This window comes from Mastomys coucha, unplaced genomic scaffold (genome assembly GCF_008632895.1).
Source record: "Mastomys coucha isolate ucsf_1 unplaced genomic scaffold, UCSF_Mcou_1 pScaffold5, whole genome shotgun sequence".
NCBI classification, from domain to species: domain Eukaryota; kingdom Metazoa; phylum Chordata; class Mammalia; order Rodentia; family Muridae; genus Mastomys; species Mastomys coucha.
Window position 1 is genome coordinate 26037927 of NW_022196911.1, and position 18985 is coordinate 26056911.

The window sequence follows — 18985 nt, forward strand, 5'->3', positions numbered from 1 at the left end:
TGCCAGCTGCAGATAGCTTAATTCTGGGGACTCTGGAGAGGGGATAAATGGGAGAGGCTCCAGAGGGCCTGTGGTGGCTGCTGCTCCCCGTTGCTCCTGCTTCTTGTTGTTGCATTTACTGGATTGCTGGTTCGCTATTGTTGGTTCGAGGGATGTTCTGATGATGAAGACTGGACTTGTCCCTAGGAAACCTACAACCCTAATCAGCAAGAAATGGCCTATAGAGTTATACACCCCCTTTGTCCGGTAACCTTCTTTCTCTTCTACCTAGTGTTGGGGGACTGGAAGGGATTAGGGTGGAATAATGGTTAGAAGGGAAGTAGATATAAGAACCCAATAAAATAGCTAAACAACTACATCCACAGACCTGTGCAGAAGCCTCCTGTGGGCAGAGCGATTGAGCATGTTCTCCCAGTAGGGGTCTTCCTTAAAATGGTCATCTCTCCCAGTACTTCTCTCATAGAGACTCTTCATAGAGAAGCCACAGAGGGCACTTGCTATTCAAAACACAGAAGGATAGTTACCATGGGGACCAGGGGCATCCATCAGCTCCACTTCTGGAACCATATTGTGCCATTTATCCCTCGGACTTCCTGACTATTGATTAAGTGTCAGCTCATGAACAGGGATGGCCGCAAATGGCCAGTTACCAGTTTCTTTGTAGGCTTCTTTCTCTAGCCCCAAACCCAGTGTTCAGCCCAGTATCCTAAGGATGTAGCATCCAACATACCACAGGGCAGGAGAATATACTGAGCACCAGTTCTGGTCACATGAAGGAGGGCGGCACCATCTCCATCCATACCAAGACTGCCTCTGTGGCCAATCTGGTACCCAGTGCTACCTGAATAGATAGCTCCACTGACCTGCATAGCAAAGGGCAGTAGGGGAGAAACAGAACCAGCTCCACAGGAGGGCGAAGGGAACTTTAGGAATTTAGAGGAGAAGCTCAACATTCACTGGGTCTGGGGAAAAGTACTTTGAAGAGTGACCAACAGATTATGTGTGACTGTGCTGCCCAGCCTGCTGGGAGGCATGGCAGCTGTGGGATCAACGCTCACACCAACCAGCACATAGGCTATGGAGAAGGCCAGCAAGCTGTCTGCAGAGAAGGAGCCTCCCAGTGTGTTGCATGTGTTGACCTCAGGACACAGAGCCCTGGGAGGACCCACTGTTGCATGGTCACACAAATTCTTTTTAGGGAGAAGTGGATAAGAAAGTAGAGAAGGGGCTTGGGGTACGTGAGAACTATGCCGATCACCTCCTGTCCCTCCTGGGCGAGGATCAGTAGGTCTGGAGTACCATCACCATCGATGTCAGGCACCTGTAGCAGAGGGCTCAGGATGGAAACGTTCCCACTAAAGCTGTTGGAGTGGCTCCACAGGGTTTCTCCTAAAACCAAACACACAGTGGCTCCAAATCCCGGGACAAAGGAATGGCAGACTCACATGAGAGCATCATACTTGGGAGCCTGAGGCTACTTAGATACAGGAGTGTGTACAAGCAGCCCAAAATCCTTGTTAAGAAAGATCAAGCACAACCAGGCAGCCTCTTGAAAAAGCAGCTCATGCCTGTAATCTGGTACCCATTTGGGAGGCTTGTTGCAAGTAGAAGGCCAGCCTGGGCTACATAGTATGACCCTGCAAAGACCTAAAAAGGCAGCCAAGCAGGGAGATGGCTCAGTGGTTAACGCACTGGCCAGGCAGCTGCGAAGTTCAGATCCTCAGGAACCCACATAAAAGTTGGGTGGGTATGCCTTTCTTCCTCTGGCTCAGAACTTGTTCTAGGAGCAGAGGGACTAAGTCCAGCCCGCCACTGCCCAAACAGGTAACCCTGTTACCTCACAGCAGGCAACACTTGTTGTCTCTGCTGGCATCCAAAACAAGATGCAGCTGCAACATGTGAGAATAGCTGAAAGAGGTGTGACATCAGTGACTTCCAAATGGCCGCACCCTCCCTTGGAGGGTTCCTACCAAGTCACCAACCCCTGGGAGAGAGCCAGGGCCGGCCCCTCCAATGAGAACCATCAAGAACCTTCCCCAGGTGGCTGACCTGTGAAGAAGCTGACTGCGACAAACGAACCAAATCTTCCAACAAAGATACAGGCAGAAGACACCTTGCCATCTGGGGTCTGTGGCATGGTACACTTTACAAGGGCGATGTCTTGGGCCACAGGCTTCTCCCAGAGCACGCTGCCATTGGCCCCTGACACCGCAGCCACAAAGGCACAGGGAGTGGAAAAGCCTGGAGGATAGAGGTGGCAGCCACTTGGTCAGTCTCAGACTGTGGTATGCCACCTCCTGTCTTCCTAATTTTGTGTCTCAGCCACATGACAGCCCACTTCCTCCATTATCCCCTTATCCCTGGGCCTCATGGGGACACTGGCGGTAGCCCCAGGGAGAGTAAGGGAGCTAACAGTATTACCTTGTCTATTCTATCAAGAAGAAAATGTGATGAAGTGGCTCCCTCAATCCCCATCCTCCAAGGCCCCAATGAGAAGGGGAGCCAGGAAGAGTCATGTGGCCACAGTAGTAAACAGAATAGGAATTACCTTCATCAGCACAGGATCTGGTGAGATTGTTACTGCTGTTGGTACTTTTATAAAGAAAAAGAACATCCTGAATCTTGTCCCTGTTTACGTCTCCCAAAGCCAGAAAGTCATACGTGACTGAAAAAGAAAGCCCCAAGTTATCTCCATGGGCCATGCCTGTTGCTGGGAAGATCAAGTTTAATGCTCTGACTGGTTTGGTGTTCCCACTGTACAACTTGCCACTGTGAGGTCTCCTGCTGCCAATAAGGGCAGGATCTTCCTTACTAGTCCAAGCAGTTTCTTCAGAGGCAGGCATATCTCTCAGTCTGAGGCTAGCCTGATCTACACAGAAAGTTCCAGATCATCCAGGGTGACAAAGATCTTGTCTCAAAAAGTAAGTAAAAATAAATAACATGCCTGGCAGTGGTGGAGCATGCCTTTAATCCCAGCACTTGGGAGGTAGAGGCAGGCGGATTTCTGAGTTCGAGGCCAGCCTGGTCTACAGAGTAAGTTCCAGGACAGCCAGGGCTACACAGAGAAACTCTGTCTCGAAAAACCAAAAAAGTCCCTTTATAAATATAGTAAAGTGAATACCTTGAAATATTAAATTTCAAATGAATGAATAAATAATAAATTAATTTGTTAAAAGAGCAGGAGTTGGGGACTGGGGCTATAGCTCAGTTGGTAGAGTGATTTCCTACCATTCCAGGAGCCCTGAGTTCAGTCTCCTGTGCCACATGAAGCCAAGTGTGGCTCACACACACTCCTATAATCTTGGCAGTTGAAGTGGGTGGCAGGAATTCAAGACCAGTCCAGATATACAGTAGTCCATGCTGAGGCTAAGGGAGAACTCGCCTCTAAATAAAAATTTAAAAAATAAAATAAAATAAAAATTAAAAGTGTTTCAGTTATTTTTCATAAAGGCTAACTTCATGGGCAGGAAATAAAGTGTGACTGGCTTCAGCTTTCGTGTCTGGAGCACTCAAGCCACCTGGCACAGTTCTCCACAGCTGATGGCGCCTTCTCTAATCCCTCAGGCTAGGTTGTGTTTCATTGAACTGTTCTCATTTAAGCCTGCAAGCCTGCCTTTGTTTACTTACCTGAACAGAGTGCTTCCAGTCTCCCTAAAGGCTCCTAAAATCTCCAGGTTCAGAAGTAAACCCAGAAGCCACCTAGGGCTGACAGTCACAGACCACCGGACTAGGCTATGTCATGGTACTGGCAAGGGAAGGGTCTGGAACCTGGATGAGGAGCACTGCTCCCCCCAAGCTCACCTGCATCGCTGTAGTTAAGCCTCCACGTGCCCTGCGAGGAGGGACGGTCTGGACATGGGAGAATGAAAGACAAGACGAACACCACGAAGAGGCAGATAAACAGGGAAAGGAAAAATGCCACCGTGCGGCACCGGGACAAGCGGGAAGGCACAGGCTTGCTCTTCAAGTTATCCTCATTTTTCGGTAGGTTTCCTAGGCTTTCCTGTGATTTTTTGTCTTCATTCTTCAAGGGGTGTATTTCAGCTTCTAAATCCTTGTCATCCATCATTCTAAGCACATTCCAGAGCTTAACTGTGGTCACTGTGTAAGAAATGAAATGGGTAAGGTTGGCAGTGAGCTGCTGCTCAAGGCAACATACAGTTTTATTCCCTCCCCCCCTTTTTTTTGCTAAACAGGAAACAAATTATTTTTTTAAAGATCTATTTATTATTATAAGTGAGTACACTGTAGCTGTCTTCAGACCACCAGAAGAGGGCGTCAGATTTCATTATGGGTGGTTGTAAGCCACCATGTGGTTGTTAGGATTTGAACTCACGATCTTCATAAGAGCAGTCAGTGCTCTTACCCACTGAGCCATCTCCCCAGCCCCCAGGAAACAAATGATTACTTAGTATTATTGTATGTGTCCAAATGTATCTCCACCACAGCACAGAGTTCGGAGAACAACTCGGTAGAGACAGGTCTCCTCTTGCACCGTCTGTGTGCTCAGGGGATCTAACTCCCTGGGCCATCTCAGCTGTTATATCCTTTTTGTGTTGAGATGATGTCTCTGTCTTAGTCAGGATTACCACTGCTGTGATGAAACACCATGGCCAAAAGCAAGATGGGGAGGCTTAGGTAACTTCCGCTTCCACATCGTGGCACTGAAGGGAGTTGGGTTCTGGTGATGCAGAGGCCGTGGAGGGGTGCTGCTGCATACCAGCTTGCTCCTCATGGCTTGCTCAGCCGGCTTGCTTTCTTTTTGTTTTTCCTTCCTTTTCTTGTTTTTATTTGTTTTGTTTGTTTATTTTCTTCTTTTTTTAAAAAAAATTTATTTAATTTATGTGAATACACTGTCGCTGTTTTAAGACACACCAGAAGGATCTCATCACGGATGGTTGTGAGCCACCATGTGGTTGCTGGGATTTGAACTCAGGCCCTCTGGAAGAGCTATCAGTGCTCCGCTGAGCCATCTCTCCAGTCCTGAGTACAAAAAACCTTACATAAATTAAAAGGATGAATACATTTACAGGTGTGTGATGCAAACATTCCCAACTCAAGGCGAGTAACACCCCATGGAGGTCAGGAGGGAAAAAACCAGAACGGAAACTGGGTCCTAAGGCTCCGACTTTTCCACCCTGTTAGACTGGCAACAAGAACTGGTAACTGGTCTAGGAACCCTTGCCAGCCTCGGGAAATCCTGGAAGTCTGCTGTCGGCTAACACCCCGCACAGATCACTATGTGGTGCTCACAGAGAAGGCTGGGGACTTCTCTTCCACAGCTTGCTCTCCCCAGCCACCAATGTGACAGAGCCACATGAACTAAGGACTAAATCAAGATATGCAAAGGGTATTAAACATGTACCAAGGGAACAGTTAACTTGAACACAAGGTCAAAAATCAGCAACAAGTTCTACGATCCAGTGCTTGTATCAGATACAAGCTTTAAGGACAAATTTCTTTTCAAAGTCTTATTCCAGTTTCATGAGGCTAGAATGAGGTGTGTACATTTGCCAGGGTGAATCGATACTTCAGAATCAGCTCATGCAGCAGATGCCTGGCACCTGCTCAGTCCATCTTGAAGCATTTGCGGTGGACGATGGAGGGGCCCGACTCATCGTACTCCTGCTTGCTGATCCACATCTGCTGGAAGGTGGACAGTGAGGCCAGGATGGAGCCGCCAATCCAGACTGAGTACTTGCGCTCAGGGGGAGCAATGATCTTAATCTTCATTGTGCTGGGTGCCAGGGCCGTGATCTCCTTCTGCATCCTGTCAGCAACGCCTGGATACATGGTGGTACCACCAGACAGCACTGTATTGGCATACAGGTCTTTGCGGATGTCCACATCACACTTCATGGTGGAGTTGAAGGTGGTTTTGTGGATGCCACAGGACTCCATGCCCAGGAAGGAAGGCTGGAAGAGTGCCTCAGGACACCGGAACCGCTCATTGCCGATGGTGATCACCTGCCCATCAGGCAGCTCGTAACTCTTCTCCAAGGAGGAGGAGGATGCAGCAGTAGCCATTTCTTGCTCAAAATCTAGGGCAACATAGCACAGCTTCTCCTTTATGTCACCAACAATTTTCCTCTCAGCAGTGGTGGTAAAGCTGTAGCCCTGTTCAGTGAGGATCTTCATGAGGTAGTCTGTCAGGTCCCAGACAGACAGGTCCAGACACAACATGGCTTGGGGGAGGGGGTAGTCCTCATAGATGGGCATTGTGTGTGTGATCCCATCACCAGAGTCTATGACGATGCTAGTGGTGCACCCAGATGCATACAAGGACAGCACTGCCTGAATGGCCACGTACACGGCTGGGGTATTGAAAGTTTCAAACATTATCTGTGTCATCTTCTCTCTGTTAGCTTTGGGGTTCAGGGGAGCCTCAGTCAGAAGCATAGGGTGCTTCTCAGGGGCCACACAAAGCTTATTGTAGAAGGTGTGGTGCCAGATCTTCTCCATGTCATCCCAGTGACAATGCCGTGCTCGATGGCGTACTTCAGGGTGAGGATACCCCTCTTGCTCTGGGCCTCATCACCCACGTAGCAGTCCTTCTGGCCCATGCCCACCATGACACCCTGGTGTCTGGGAGGACACCCTATGATGGATGGGAACATGGTCCTGGGGGCGGTGGTGCCAGCAAAGCCAGCTTTGCACATGCTTGAGCCATTTCGGCGATTTCTTCTTCCATCTCGAAGGACGGGGCTATGGAGCAGCGGGAAGAAGCACCGTGTGAGCTGGTGGTGGAGTGTGAGCAAGGAGGCATTTTCTTCTTCTTCTTTTTTTCTTTTTTTTTGGCTTTTTTCAAGACAGGGTTTCTTTGTATAGCCCTGGCTGTCCTGGATCTCACTCTGTAGACCAGGCTGGCCTCGAACTCAGAAATCCGCCTGCCTCTGCCTCCCAAGTGCTGGGATTAAAGGCATGTGCCACCACTGCAACAAGGAGGCATTTTCTTAAGGCTCCTCTTTTCTCATTACTCTAGCTTTTGCCACTCTGGCATAAAACTATCCAGGACAACTGGCCCCCTTGTCAACTAGACACACAAACGCATCACTATTAAATCACAACTTTTCCTTTCCTGCTCATCCCCTCCAAATATTACACATTCATAAAAAAAAAACACACAACATAAAACATTTCACAAACGTTAAAAGTCCCACAGCTTTTACAAATCAAACACCTTAAATCCTGTCTCTTTAAAAATAACCAGTCTCGGGGCTAGAGAGATGGCTCAGTGGTTAAGAACACTGACTGTTCTTCCAAAGGTCCAGAGTTCAAATCCCAGAACCACATGATGGCTCACACCACCCATAATGAGATCTGATGCCCTCTTCTGGTGTGTCTGAAGACAGCTACAGTATACTTACATATAATAATAAATAAATCTAAATAAATAAATAAATAAATAAATAACCAGTCTCTTGAAAAATCCAAATTCTCTGTAAAACTCTAAAATCCCATTTAAAAAAAAAGTTAAAAATTTCTCAACTGTAGGCTCCTGTAAAATCACATAAACAAATTAAGTACTGCTGGGCAGTGGTGGCGCACGCCTTTAATCCCAGAACTTGGGAGCCAGAGGCAGGTGGATTTCTGAGTTCGAGGCCAGCCTGGTCTACAGAGTGAGTTCCAGGACATCCAGGGCTACACAGAGAAACCCTGTCTTGAAAAAACAAAAAAACACAACAACAACAACAACAAAACAAATTAAGTACTTTCTTACTTTAAGAAGGAAAAAAGTGATCGTGCTTGTTCGTGGGGTGAAAGCACTCACTTTCATTCCAGCAGAATCAGTTTGTTCTACAGAGTTCCAGGACAGCCAAGGCTACAGAGAAACCTTGTCTCAAAATGAAATAAAGCAAGCAAGCAAGCAAACAAAACAAAAGAGGGAAGAAGCAGGGCACAGTCACAATCTGAACAAAACCGAACCAAACTAACAGTGTAAATAACTCAAGTCCAATGTCTGGGATTCTTTCACAATCTTCTGGTCTCCTCCAAGGGGCTTAGCTCACTTCTCCAGCTTAGTCCTCTGCAGCACACACAGCTTGTCTTCTAAGCTCAGGCAGGCTCCACTCCCATCTGTCTTCTCCACAATGCCTCAACTTCTCTGCACGATCCCTTCAATCCTGGGCCTTCAACTGCTACAGAGGCTGCACATTTCAACAACTGCCTGTCCTGCCTCTTACAGTGAATCCTGGGCCTTCAACTGCTACAGAGGCTGCACATTTCAACAACTGCCTGTCCTGCCTCTTACAGTGCCAAGCCTCAGCCGTTCTCCATGACCTCTTCATGCCTTCAAAACCAGTTCCACCTTAATGACTCTTACAGTACTCAGTTTGGTAGTGCCAGTGAGGTACAATCTTCCTTGGCTGTCTCTGAAACACAGCTTCTGATTGCTGACCCTGAGGTAACTTCCCAGAAGACTTTACCTCAGTGAGGCTGGTCTCTTCTTAATCCCTTCCAATTGCTCAGTTCTAGCTGACCAGCTTCAATTGGCCCCGTAAACAAAGGTTCCACTTTAGTGGTTTTGGTCTCTTGTTAATCACAGCTGATCCTTCAGCTCTAGCTGACCAGACACTGCAGCTTCCTCACACAAAATGGTCCACTAGAGTCCTTTTTAGCCAGGTCCCACCTGCTCCTAAGTCAGGCATGCAGATGGGAAAGGGGCTTTTGATGAAGCCAACACCCCCACAAACGGACTACCAAGAGATCAGCCGGAAAGCAGATTGCTCTGATGGGGATATTCTCTTCAGAGAGGATGGGAAGGCAAAGTAGAAACTTGCAAGATTCTGGAAGGACCCTTCCAAGCTTTACGGAAAGGGTAAATAGCCCCTGGGGAAGGAGACTGGGACCAGCCAAGTGCTCAGGAGAGCCTCAGACCTGCTGCCTGCAAGTTGTACAGAGAGAGCTCTCCAGAGCCAGGGATCCCATGCATCATTGCCTGAGTTGGGGGAGGCTTTCAGCTGCTTTTCAGTTTTCTCTCTCCTGTGACTTCTCACCCATATTCTTGTTAGTAACTAAGAAAAACTTACTCATCCCCTTCTCAGGTGAATAGATGTTTCCCCAGAAAAAGTCTATCACATAATGTAGGAGTGGTACTGATGCTAAGATCCTGTTCACCAATTAGTTCTGGATCGGTCAGTAAAGAAGCCCTAGGAGGCAAGCAACGAGATGCAAAGGGAGGAGAGACAGAGTTTCTCCTCTTTCTTCATGAGATAAGGTCTCACTATTTGGTCCTGGCTGGTTGAGAACTCATTATGGAAGCCTAGGTTTACCTTGAACTCAGAGATCCACTGCCTATGCCTCCTCAGTGTCAATCTAAAATAAAATTAAAATAATATTAACTATTTTAATACTGGGATGGGCAGTGGTGGCACACATCTTTGATACCAGCACTCAGAAGGCAGAGTTTCCGTGCTTCTGATGGAGAGAAGTTGACCAGCCATGTGAGATCTGGAAACAGAATGTCCACACAGGCACTCTCCTATAGGCAAGCAGGCAGGGGTGTTTAGCAGGGACTAGATGTAACTGAGCAAATAAAGTTTACGGCAGGCTGGAGGTGCGGAGCTAAGAATATTGGTAAGGGCATGCTGGCCTCGGGAGTTTAATAATGCCCAGCAATTGTGCCAAGAAGGCAAGTTGAACATAAACAATGTGTGTGTCTGTGTCTTTTATCCATGGATTCAAGGGAAGCTGGGTGGAGGCTGGTAGTGCAGCCCGTTCCCGGTCTAGATGGGGTAGCAAAAGCTACATGCAACAACTTAAGATCTATACTACAGCTGGGCGGTGTTGGCGCATGTCTTTGATCCCAGCATTTGGGAGGCAGAGGCAGGTACATTTCTGAGTTCAAGGCCAACGTGATCTACAGAGTGAGTTCCAAGACAGCTAGGGCTACATAGAGAAATCCTATCTCAAAAACAACAACAACAACAACAACAACAAAAACTAGCCTCCAATTTTAATGAAACTTTCTTCATGAGATAAGGTCTCACTATTTGGTCCTGGCTGGTTGGGAACTCATTATGGAAGCCTAGGTTTACCTTGAACTCAGAGATCCACTGCCTATGCCTCCTCAGTGTCAATCTAAAATAAAATTAAAATAATATTAACTATTTTAATACTGGGATGGGCAGTGGTGGCACACATCTTTGATACCAGCACTCAGAAGGCAGAGGAAGGCTGATCTCTGAGAGTTCAAGGCCAGCCTACTCTACAGAATGAGTTCCAGAATAGCCATGACTACATAGAGAAACCCTGTCTTGAAAAACAAACAAATAATCATACAAATGAAATTTAGAGTGAAGGTAGGTTCTGAGGGCACAGTCTTGCTCCTAAGTATGTGACCTGAGACAATGATCTGATTTGACTGTACCTCAGTTTCCTCACTGGTAAAAGAGGCACATATACTTTAGAAGACAATAAAAATGTTTATTTGTTCTGAAACAGGGTCTTATGTAGTCCAGGCTGGCCTCAAACTTGTTGAGTTGTCAAGGCTGGCCTCACCTCCTTATCCTGTTTCATTCTAGTGCTAGGATAAGAGTTACATAAGGTGGAGAGTTGATATGTGGGTACTGGGAACTGAACCTTGGTCCTGTGGAAGAATAGCAACTGCTTAACAGCTGACCAACCTCTCCACCTCCATGGGTTTTGTTTTGTTTTGTTTTGGAGATAGATAGGGTCTTACTATGTAATTCAGGCTGACCCCAAGCTCACAATCTCCACTGTTCAGGGGTTACAATCATGTGCTATCATGTAATATTTTTCATTACAAACAAAATCTGTGTACATTCTCCTGAGTACTGAGCACTCACTTCTTGAAGGTCAGAGGAGGCATTCCTATCAAAGGTAATGAGCTGGACACAAGGAAAATCAAACACTGAGTCACACCTGGCACCTCATTAAGCCCAGGCACCTGAGATGGGTGGGGCGGGGCAGCGGGCAGCACCGAAAGATAACCAGGGGAAAAGTCAGCAACTGCACCTGGCAAAGGTCAACAGCAGGGCCCTTGGGTGAGGAGAGGGCCTGCAGAAAAGCAGAGCTTCGGCAAGCAGCACCACAAACACAGGGAAGAAACATTTCATGTGTCTTTGGCAAAGCAAAGAGGACCAAATGAGAAGCCACATATTAACATTTTGGATTCTATTTTTAAAGCTCTGGAAGCCTTACACTCTAGGCAGGGAACGCCAGCCCGAGCTTGGCTGCCATCATCACCTGTCAGAAGCCAGAGCATCTTTGGTGCTGCATAGACAAGCTTCATATACCAAGCCGGGCGTGGTGGCTCATACCTGCAATATTGGCATTTGGGAGGCTGAAGCAGAGGCTGTCCTTGTAGAAGACTAGCTACAGAATGAGAATGGGTCTCAAAAACAATAAAAAAACTTCACACACTGGGTGTCAGCCAGGGTGCTAGGAGTCTGGAAACACAGCCATCTGTCCTCAAGGTCCGCATATCCCAGAACCTACGTGGTGGGAGGGGCACCGAGGGAGTGTTCAATAGCCACTCCTGGCCAACTGCTGGGGCACCTGCTTATTGGTCTTGAGGGGTCTTTGTCTTCATAAGCCTAGGTAGACCTAAGGGGTTGTAAAGCCTTCAGTAAATGCATTTCAGTCACCGATGACTGTAGCAGGTCCTGCCACAGTGATCCACACACAGCCACCTGATGCAATGCCCCATATTATCTAATAGCCCCCAGGGTGGGGTCTGAGTCAGGATCATATTAATGTTCTCCTAGGGTCTCCCAGGAGCAGCCAGGTGGAGAAGGACTATTTGAGAGCCTGCCTTTGTTTGTCCATCCCCATTAGACACCATTAATTTAGCTATTATCGTTCATGCAATCAAAGAATGGATACATTTCTCTCACTCCACATGGAGACTCATCTTCCTGCCCACCAGGGGAGGTGAACAGAGGGAGAGAAGGCCTCCCTTGAATCAGCTCACCCAATGTGTGTCTGCAATCCTTCTTTTTGGCAATTCTCAGGAAACTTTGTTGCTCTATGTACAGACCTCAAGATACTAAACTATATTGTTTGTGTGTGTGTGTGTGTGTGTGTGTGTGTGTGTGTGTGTGTGTGTGTGTGTGTGTGCGCAAGCACACAAGCATGGTTCTGGGGACTGAACCCCAAGCAAGACCTTGCATACCCTAGCCATAGCACACAAACTCTGAGCTGCAGCATGACCCCTCCTTTCCTTTTGTTTTCTTTTTGGAGTGGGTGGTAGTTTTGAGACAGGGTCTCACTATAAAATACTGACTGGCCTGGAATCATTATATAGATCAGGCTGGCCTCAAACTCACAGAGAATCATCTGCTACTGGGCTAAAGGCAGGTGCCAGCTTGGTCTACAAAGTTCCAGGATAGCCAGGGCTGTTACACAGAGAACCTGTTTTGAAAAAAACAAAACGGACTGGAGAGATGGCTCAGTGGTTAAGACCACTGACTGCTCTTCCGAAGGTTCTGAGTTCAAATTCCAGCAATCATATGATGGCTCACAACCATCCATAATGAGATCTGACGCCTTCTTCTGGTGTGTCTGAAGACAGCTACAGTGTACTTATATATAATAATAAATCTTTAAAAAGTAAATCTTTTTACTTTTTTAAAGTAACTCTTTAAAAAAGAAAAAGAGAAAAACAAAACAAGAAAAACTAGCTTAAAAATTCTCAGTAAAGGGCTGGAGAGATGCTCAGTGGTTAAGGCCACTGACTGCTCTTCCAAAGGTCCTGAGTTCAATTCCCAGCAACCACATGGTGGCTTACAACCATTGTAATGGGATCTGATGCCATCTTTTGGTGAGTCTAAAGACAGCTACAGTGTACTCATATAAATAAAATAAATAAATCTTTTTTAAAAAAAAGAAATCCGGGCTGGCGAGATGGCTCAGCGGGTAAGAGCACTGACTGCTCTTCCAAAGGTCCTGAGTTCAGATCCCAGCAACCACATGGTGGCTCACAATCACCCGCAATGAGATCTGACGCCCTCTTCTGGTGTGTCTAAAGACAGCTACAATGTATTACGCCCGAGCGAGCCGGGCCGTCCTGAGTTCAATTCCCAACAGTCACATGATGGCTTACGACCATCTGTACAGCTACAGTGTACTCATACACATAAAAATAAATAAATAAATCTAAAAAAAAAATTCTTTAAAAAAAAAAAAAGAAATCTTAAAAAAAAAAGTTCTCAGTAAAGTTATCGCTGATAGTGCACACTGTAATCCCATGCCTGAAGGAGGAAGTGGGAGGTAAGGGGTTAAGTCGTCCTCACCACTAACTGAGTTTGAGGCCAGCATAGGCTATCTATATGTGATCCTAACAGAAACAAATAAAAATCCTCAATAAAATAAAATCCCAGCCAATCAGCATAAACTCCAAAGAGATGAAGTGTAATCATATTGTGTGTATTTGTGAAATTTTTTTTTTTTAGGTGGTTCTCACTATGTAGCCCTGGCTGGTGTGGAACCCAGAGGTCTGCCAGCCTCTGCCTCTCAAGTGCTGGGGTTAAAGGCACTTTGGAAAACATGTACTCACTACTATACCTAGGTAAGTAACATTTTTGTCTATCTAGTTAGTTTCCTTTTTCCCTTTTTTAAAAATTAGGAATAAATGGCTTGACAAAAAGAGGATAGTTAAAGTAGAAAATTATATAAATATTTTATTTTGGCAGACACCAAGATATCCAGCTATAGTCCCAAATACTCAGGAGGCTGAGGCAGGGGAATTCTGAGGCTAGAGCTCAGAAGTTTGGAGCCAGTCTGGACAACAAAGTGAGACCCTGACTCAAAAATTCACTCAGAGGGCTAATGTCTGGGGGAGGGGCTTGCGGTGCCATGTATCCTCCCCCCCACCCCCCTCTTGAAGAAGACGAAGCTTTCAGTAAAACAAGAGGAGGATTCAGAGCAACAGAGGAGGAAGCTAGCAGAGAGGCCTCCTGCCTATACGAGTATAATTAAAATTGGCAAAACCTCACGGGGCTCCCTGGGCCTGAGATGACAGTGACCCTTCCATATCGCTGGTTGACCACTTTGCTTTCCCACCATAGTGGCTGCCACCCATGACGAGAATGAAGTGTGGTCTTAGAGCCTGTTGCACACTGCAACAACCTCTGGTAATCAAAGGCAGAGCATGGACCTGAACTGGTAGGGCGTTTGCCTGGATGTATGAATCCCCGAGTTTGATCCCCAGCATAGCAGCACATGTACTCGATGTGGTACTATATGCCTGTGATCCAGGGGAGGTAGAAACAAAAGCATCACAAGTTCAAAGTCACGCTCACCTACACAGCAAGTTTAAAGCCAGGCTTTCCAATGGCTACATAAGGCACCACCTCTGAAAGAAAAACACAGGGGCAGTGAAGCCCACCTGGCAGACCCTGCTAAAAACTTCACACTCTGTACTTGATCCCTGGGCTTCACACAGTAGGAGGAGAAATCAGCTCCTGCCAACTTGTCCTCTGACCTTCACACATGCACTGTGGCATGTACACATGCACATGTGCGTGTGCGCGCGAGAGCACACATACATATATATACACATACACACACACACACACACACAATGTAATTTAAAATCAGCCACAATCAGGCATGGTAATACATGATGGGCCTGGTTTCTTTCTTTTCTTTAATTCTTGCTCCCTCCCTACCCCACCCACCCACCTTTTTTTTTTTTTTTTTTTTTTGAGAAAGAACCTTTCTATATATCCCTACCTATCCAGCAAATTCCTATGTAGACCAGGCTGGCCTCAAACTTAGAGATCCACCTGTCTCTGCCTCCCAAGTGCTGAGATTAGGTATGAGTGCCACATCTGGTACACTGGTAACCATTAAAAGGACATTTGTGGTTTTTGCAGTAGTCATACATTCACTATTAAAATTTGTAGATACAGGCTAGAGAGGTGGCTTACTAAAATCTGATTCCTGGCCCCACACAGTGGTTCACAATTGTCTATAACCCCAGTTCCAAAGGATCCAGCAGGTGCACACATTTTTTTTCTGACAAAACATTCAGACACAAAGTAAAATTTTAAACCTTTAAAAATTTGTAGATACTGGGCAGTGGTGGTGCATGCCTTTAATCCCAGCACTTGGGAGGCAGAGGCAGGTGGATTTCTGAGTTCCAGGCCAGCCTGGTCTACAGAGTGAATTCCAGGACAGCCAGGTCTACACAGAGAAACCCTGTCTCAAAAAACCAAAATAAATAAATAAATAAATAAATAAATAAATAAATAAATAAATGTAGATACTAAGACAAGAGGGAGAGCCAGATGTGATGACCCACCCTTCAATGCCAGCACTCAGGAGGCAGGGACAGGCAGAGCTCTAGAGTCTGAGTTCAGCTTGGTCTACAGAGTGAGTTCCAGGACAACCCTCCCCCCATAAAAAGAAAGAAAGAAAGAAAATGTGTGGGGTTTGTGGATGTGGCTCAATGGCAGAATATTTGCCTGATATTTAAGAGGCCAGGGGTTCAATGCCTATCACTTATATATATTTTTTTTTTTTTTTGGTTTTTTGGAGACAGGGTTTCTCTGTATAGCTGATTGTCCTGGAACTCACTCTGTAGACTAGGCTGGCCTTGAACTCAGAAATCCACCTGCCTCTGCCTCTCAAGTGCTGGGAAAATTTTTTTTTTTTAAATTTATTTATTATTATAAATGAGTACACTGTAGCTGTCTTCAGAAGCACCAGAAGGGGGCGTCAGATTTCATTACGGGTGGTTGTGACCCACCATGTGGTTGCTGGGATTTGAACTCTTGACCTTCTGAAGAGCAGTCGGTGCTCTTACCCGCTGAGCCATCTCACCAGCCCGGAAAAATTTTTTTTTAAAATCATAAATATGGTTGTAGAAATGCTCAGTGGTAAAGGTGCTTGCTGCACAAGCCTAATGAATTGAGTTCAATCCCATCCTCTGACTGTCAACACATGCTCTGTGGCTTATGCATAAGTGGACACACGATGTTGATGATGCAGTGAAAAAAAAAACTAAGCACTTCAAGTTGCCTGCAGGGTTTATTCTTGTGTGAAAATTGGTTTCTATAGAAGGCACTGGTGCAGTGTGTGGGCAGAGGGGAAGTAAGGCTTGGGCAATGAAGAAGTCCTCAGAGTCCCTGACACAGGCTAACTGCCTGCTTTCTCCTGCCCTTGGGGAATGGGACATGGCAGCAGCTGCATCCCACTTTACAGATAGGAAACGGAGGCCTAGAAAGTGGAAATCACTCACTTGTTGCTGATGGCCATTGTCCAGGGAGCAGCAGGGCTGCATGAGCCATCTCCAGAGTCCCAGGCTGAGCTGGACCTTCTCACTGGACTCTTGGGCAAAGTGAGGGTGGCCTGGGAACCTGGGGCCAGGAGGCAAGCTTGTGACAGGGATGCAGGGCTGGAGAGGGAAGGATGCCTCACCGGATTATTTGTCATATAGAGACTGAAGTGAGGGTTTCCCACACAGGAGCCCAGTATGGTCTCCACTGAGCACAACTGTAATCCTGGCTTCCATGGGCACTGCATGCATGTGCTACACAGACACACCTGCAGTCAAAACACCCAGACACAATAAAATAAAACATAAACTTAAAAAAGATATAAAATATAAATGAATAACTCAATGATGGCTCAGACAAGACAGGGGCTGTCTGTAATCCTAGCAATTGAAGGGTGGAGATAGAGTGACCAGGAGCTCAACATCAGTACCATCTTCCTTTACATAGGTTTGTACATGAAGCCATCAGGCAAATGAAACAAAAAGGCAGTCTGGGAGAGTGAGGCACACTGGAGGTGTAGCTTAGAGACACAGAGCATGTTTAGCATGCTGCAAGCCATAGTTTTAATCATGTTGTGACCTCCAAAAGAGAAAATCATGATTCCATGTTACTCAGCCCCCACCTGAGGGCTCAGCTGAGTGTGAGCTCGGCCACAGAGACATGAATGCCATGCTGGGAGGGACCAAGACTTTAGAATACTGGCTCAGACATGAAAACAATTTGTGTATTGCCTTGTAAACAAAACAACGATGAATTTACCTAGACACTTCCCCATCGGTTATTAAAGCATTCTACAAGGCATTTGGCATGGAAACATTAGGAAGGCTGCTGAAAATATGGTAAGCAGCTTTTTCAATAAATCCTAGTGAGACAGAAGGAAAGAGGATTAAATATTCACTATAGTAAAGATTATGGAACAAAATGACTGTAGAAATGGTTCCTCCTAAAAGAGAGAAGTCAGGTGTGGCTAACCCACGTGATGCCAGCACTTGGCAGGCACAGGCAGGAGCACCAGAGGTTCAAGGGTGTTCTTGTCAACACAATGAGTTTAAGACTAACTAAATACATCAAACCGTCTGAGAAATACAAAAAAAGGCTGGCCAGTGGTGGCGCATGCCTTTAATCCCAGTACTTGGAAGGCAGAGACAGGCAGATTTCTGAGTTCGAGGCCAGCCTGTTCTACAGAGTGAGTTCCAGGACATCTAAGGCTGTACAGAGAAACCATGTCTCGAAAAACCAGAAAACAAAACACGAAAAGGCCAGGTGTGGTGGCATATGCCTTTATTTCCAGCATTCAGGAAGCAGAGGCAGGTGGATCTCTGGTGAGTTCAAGGACAGATTTCTCTTTATAGTGAATTCCTATGAGCTACATAGGGAACTTCATGAGAGACTGTCTTAAAGTAGGGGGAAAAAAAGGAAAGAAAGAAAGGAGGGGAGAGGGGGAAGCTGGGTAGGTAGGTCAGTCAGTAAAGTGCTAGCCAATCAAGTATGAGGTCCCAAGTTTGCCCTCCAGATCCACATAAAAGCTAAGCAAGCTTTGTAAGCCCAGCAGTGAGAGGGTGGAGTCAGGTGGACTTCAGAGGTTCACCAGCTAGGCAGTCTAGTCAAAATGGAGAGCAGCAGGTCCCAGTCGTGGCTTCCGAAAAGAGGGACAGCAGCTGGGCAGTGGGGACACACACTTTTATCCCAGGACTTGGGAGGCAGAGGCAGGTGGATTTCTGAGTTCGAGGCCAGTCTGGTCTACAGAGTGAGTACCAGGACAGCCAAGGCTACACAGAGAAACCCTGTCTTGGAAAACAAACAAACAAACAAACAAACAAACAAAAGTTGCTTCTTAGCCTAGAAAGATGACTTAGCAGTTAAAGATACTTGATGCTCCTGTAGAGAACCCAAGTTCAGTTCTTAGCACCTGCATGGTGGCTCACAACTAAACCTCCAGTTCCAGGGGATTCAGTGCCCTCTTCTGACCTCCTTGGGCACTGCATGTGTATGGTTCATAGATATACATGCTGGCAAAACATCTATAATCCCAGCACTTGGGAGGCAGAGGCAGGTGGATTTCTGGGTTCGAGGCCACCCTGGGCTACAGAGTGAGTTCCAGGACAGCCATGGCTATACAGAGAAACCCTGTCTTGAATCCCCCTTCCCCCCAAAAAAAGGAAATAAAAGGAAAGGAAAGGACACAAGCACTCCTGGGTATGGTGGAGGAGAAAGTTTATTACAGATATGTGGGAGAGCAGCCAGAGGCAGAGACATCTGGGAGAGTACAGAGTGGCCAAGACCCTGAACCCTGTGCGAGAAGGGCAGGGGTTAAGGACAGAGGGGAACCAAGTACAACAGCCAGGAGGCCAAAGGTATCAAAGGGTAACTGAAATGGCTGATTTACATAGGGAAGGGCAGGCCAACACCTGGGCTGGAGAGCAGGGTAGAGGCAGGTTTGCTAGCGGTGCCCTGGAGGCCTGGTCCGCTTTCATTTGTTAAACCGGCACCTCAGCCACTAGCCCCAGATTTGAAACTTAACACACATAATTTTTAAAAAAGTTTAAAACTTTGTTTTATGTGGATGAGTGTTTGCCTGCCTGTAGTGTGCATCGCCAGAAGATGGTGTCAGATCCTTGGAACTGAAGTTACAGGGGGTTGTAAGCTGCCATGTGAGTGCCGCGAATAAAACCTGGGTCTCCTGGAAGAGCAGCTGGTCCCTTGTACCACGAAGCCATTTCTCCAGTCCCATACATTTTAAT

The 18985-nt window shown here is 46.6% G+C and overlaps 1 protein-coding gene and 1 pseudogene across 5 annotated transcripts in view; both read right to left on the reverse strand.

The window, feature by feature from the left end:
* The window catches only part of Fam234a (family with sequence similarity 234 member A), a 32759-nt gene that overhangs the window by 3165 nt on the left and 10609 nt on the right, over positions 1-18985 (reverse strand). For all 4 annotated transcript variants that reach the window (XM_031351390.1, XM_031351389.1, XM_031351391.1 and 1 more), the window contains exons 2-7: positions 3802-4101; positions 2549-2665; positions 2050-2241; positions 1259-1389; positions 731-863; positions 368-497 (exon numbers count right to left, since the gene is read on the reverse strand). In XM_031351390.1, the coding sequence (XP_031207250.1) occupies positions 368-497; positions 731-863; positions 1259-1389; positions 2050-2241; positions 2549-2665; positions 3802-4069 (971 nt within the window). In that variant the 5' untranslated portion in view covers positions 4070-4101. The remainder of the gene's footprint in view (positions 1-367; positions 498-730; positions 864-1258; positions 1390-2049; positions 2242-2548; positions 2666-3801; positions 4102-18985) is intronic.
* On the reverse strand, positions 5554-6691 carry LOC116077089 (annotated as a pseudogene). The gene has a single exon (XR_004113168.1). The product of XR_004113168.1 is annotated as an actin, clone 302-like (transcript).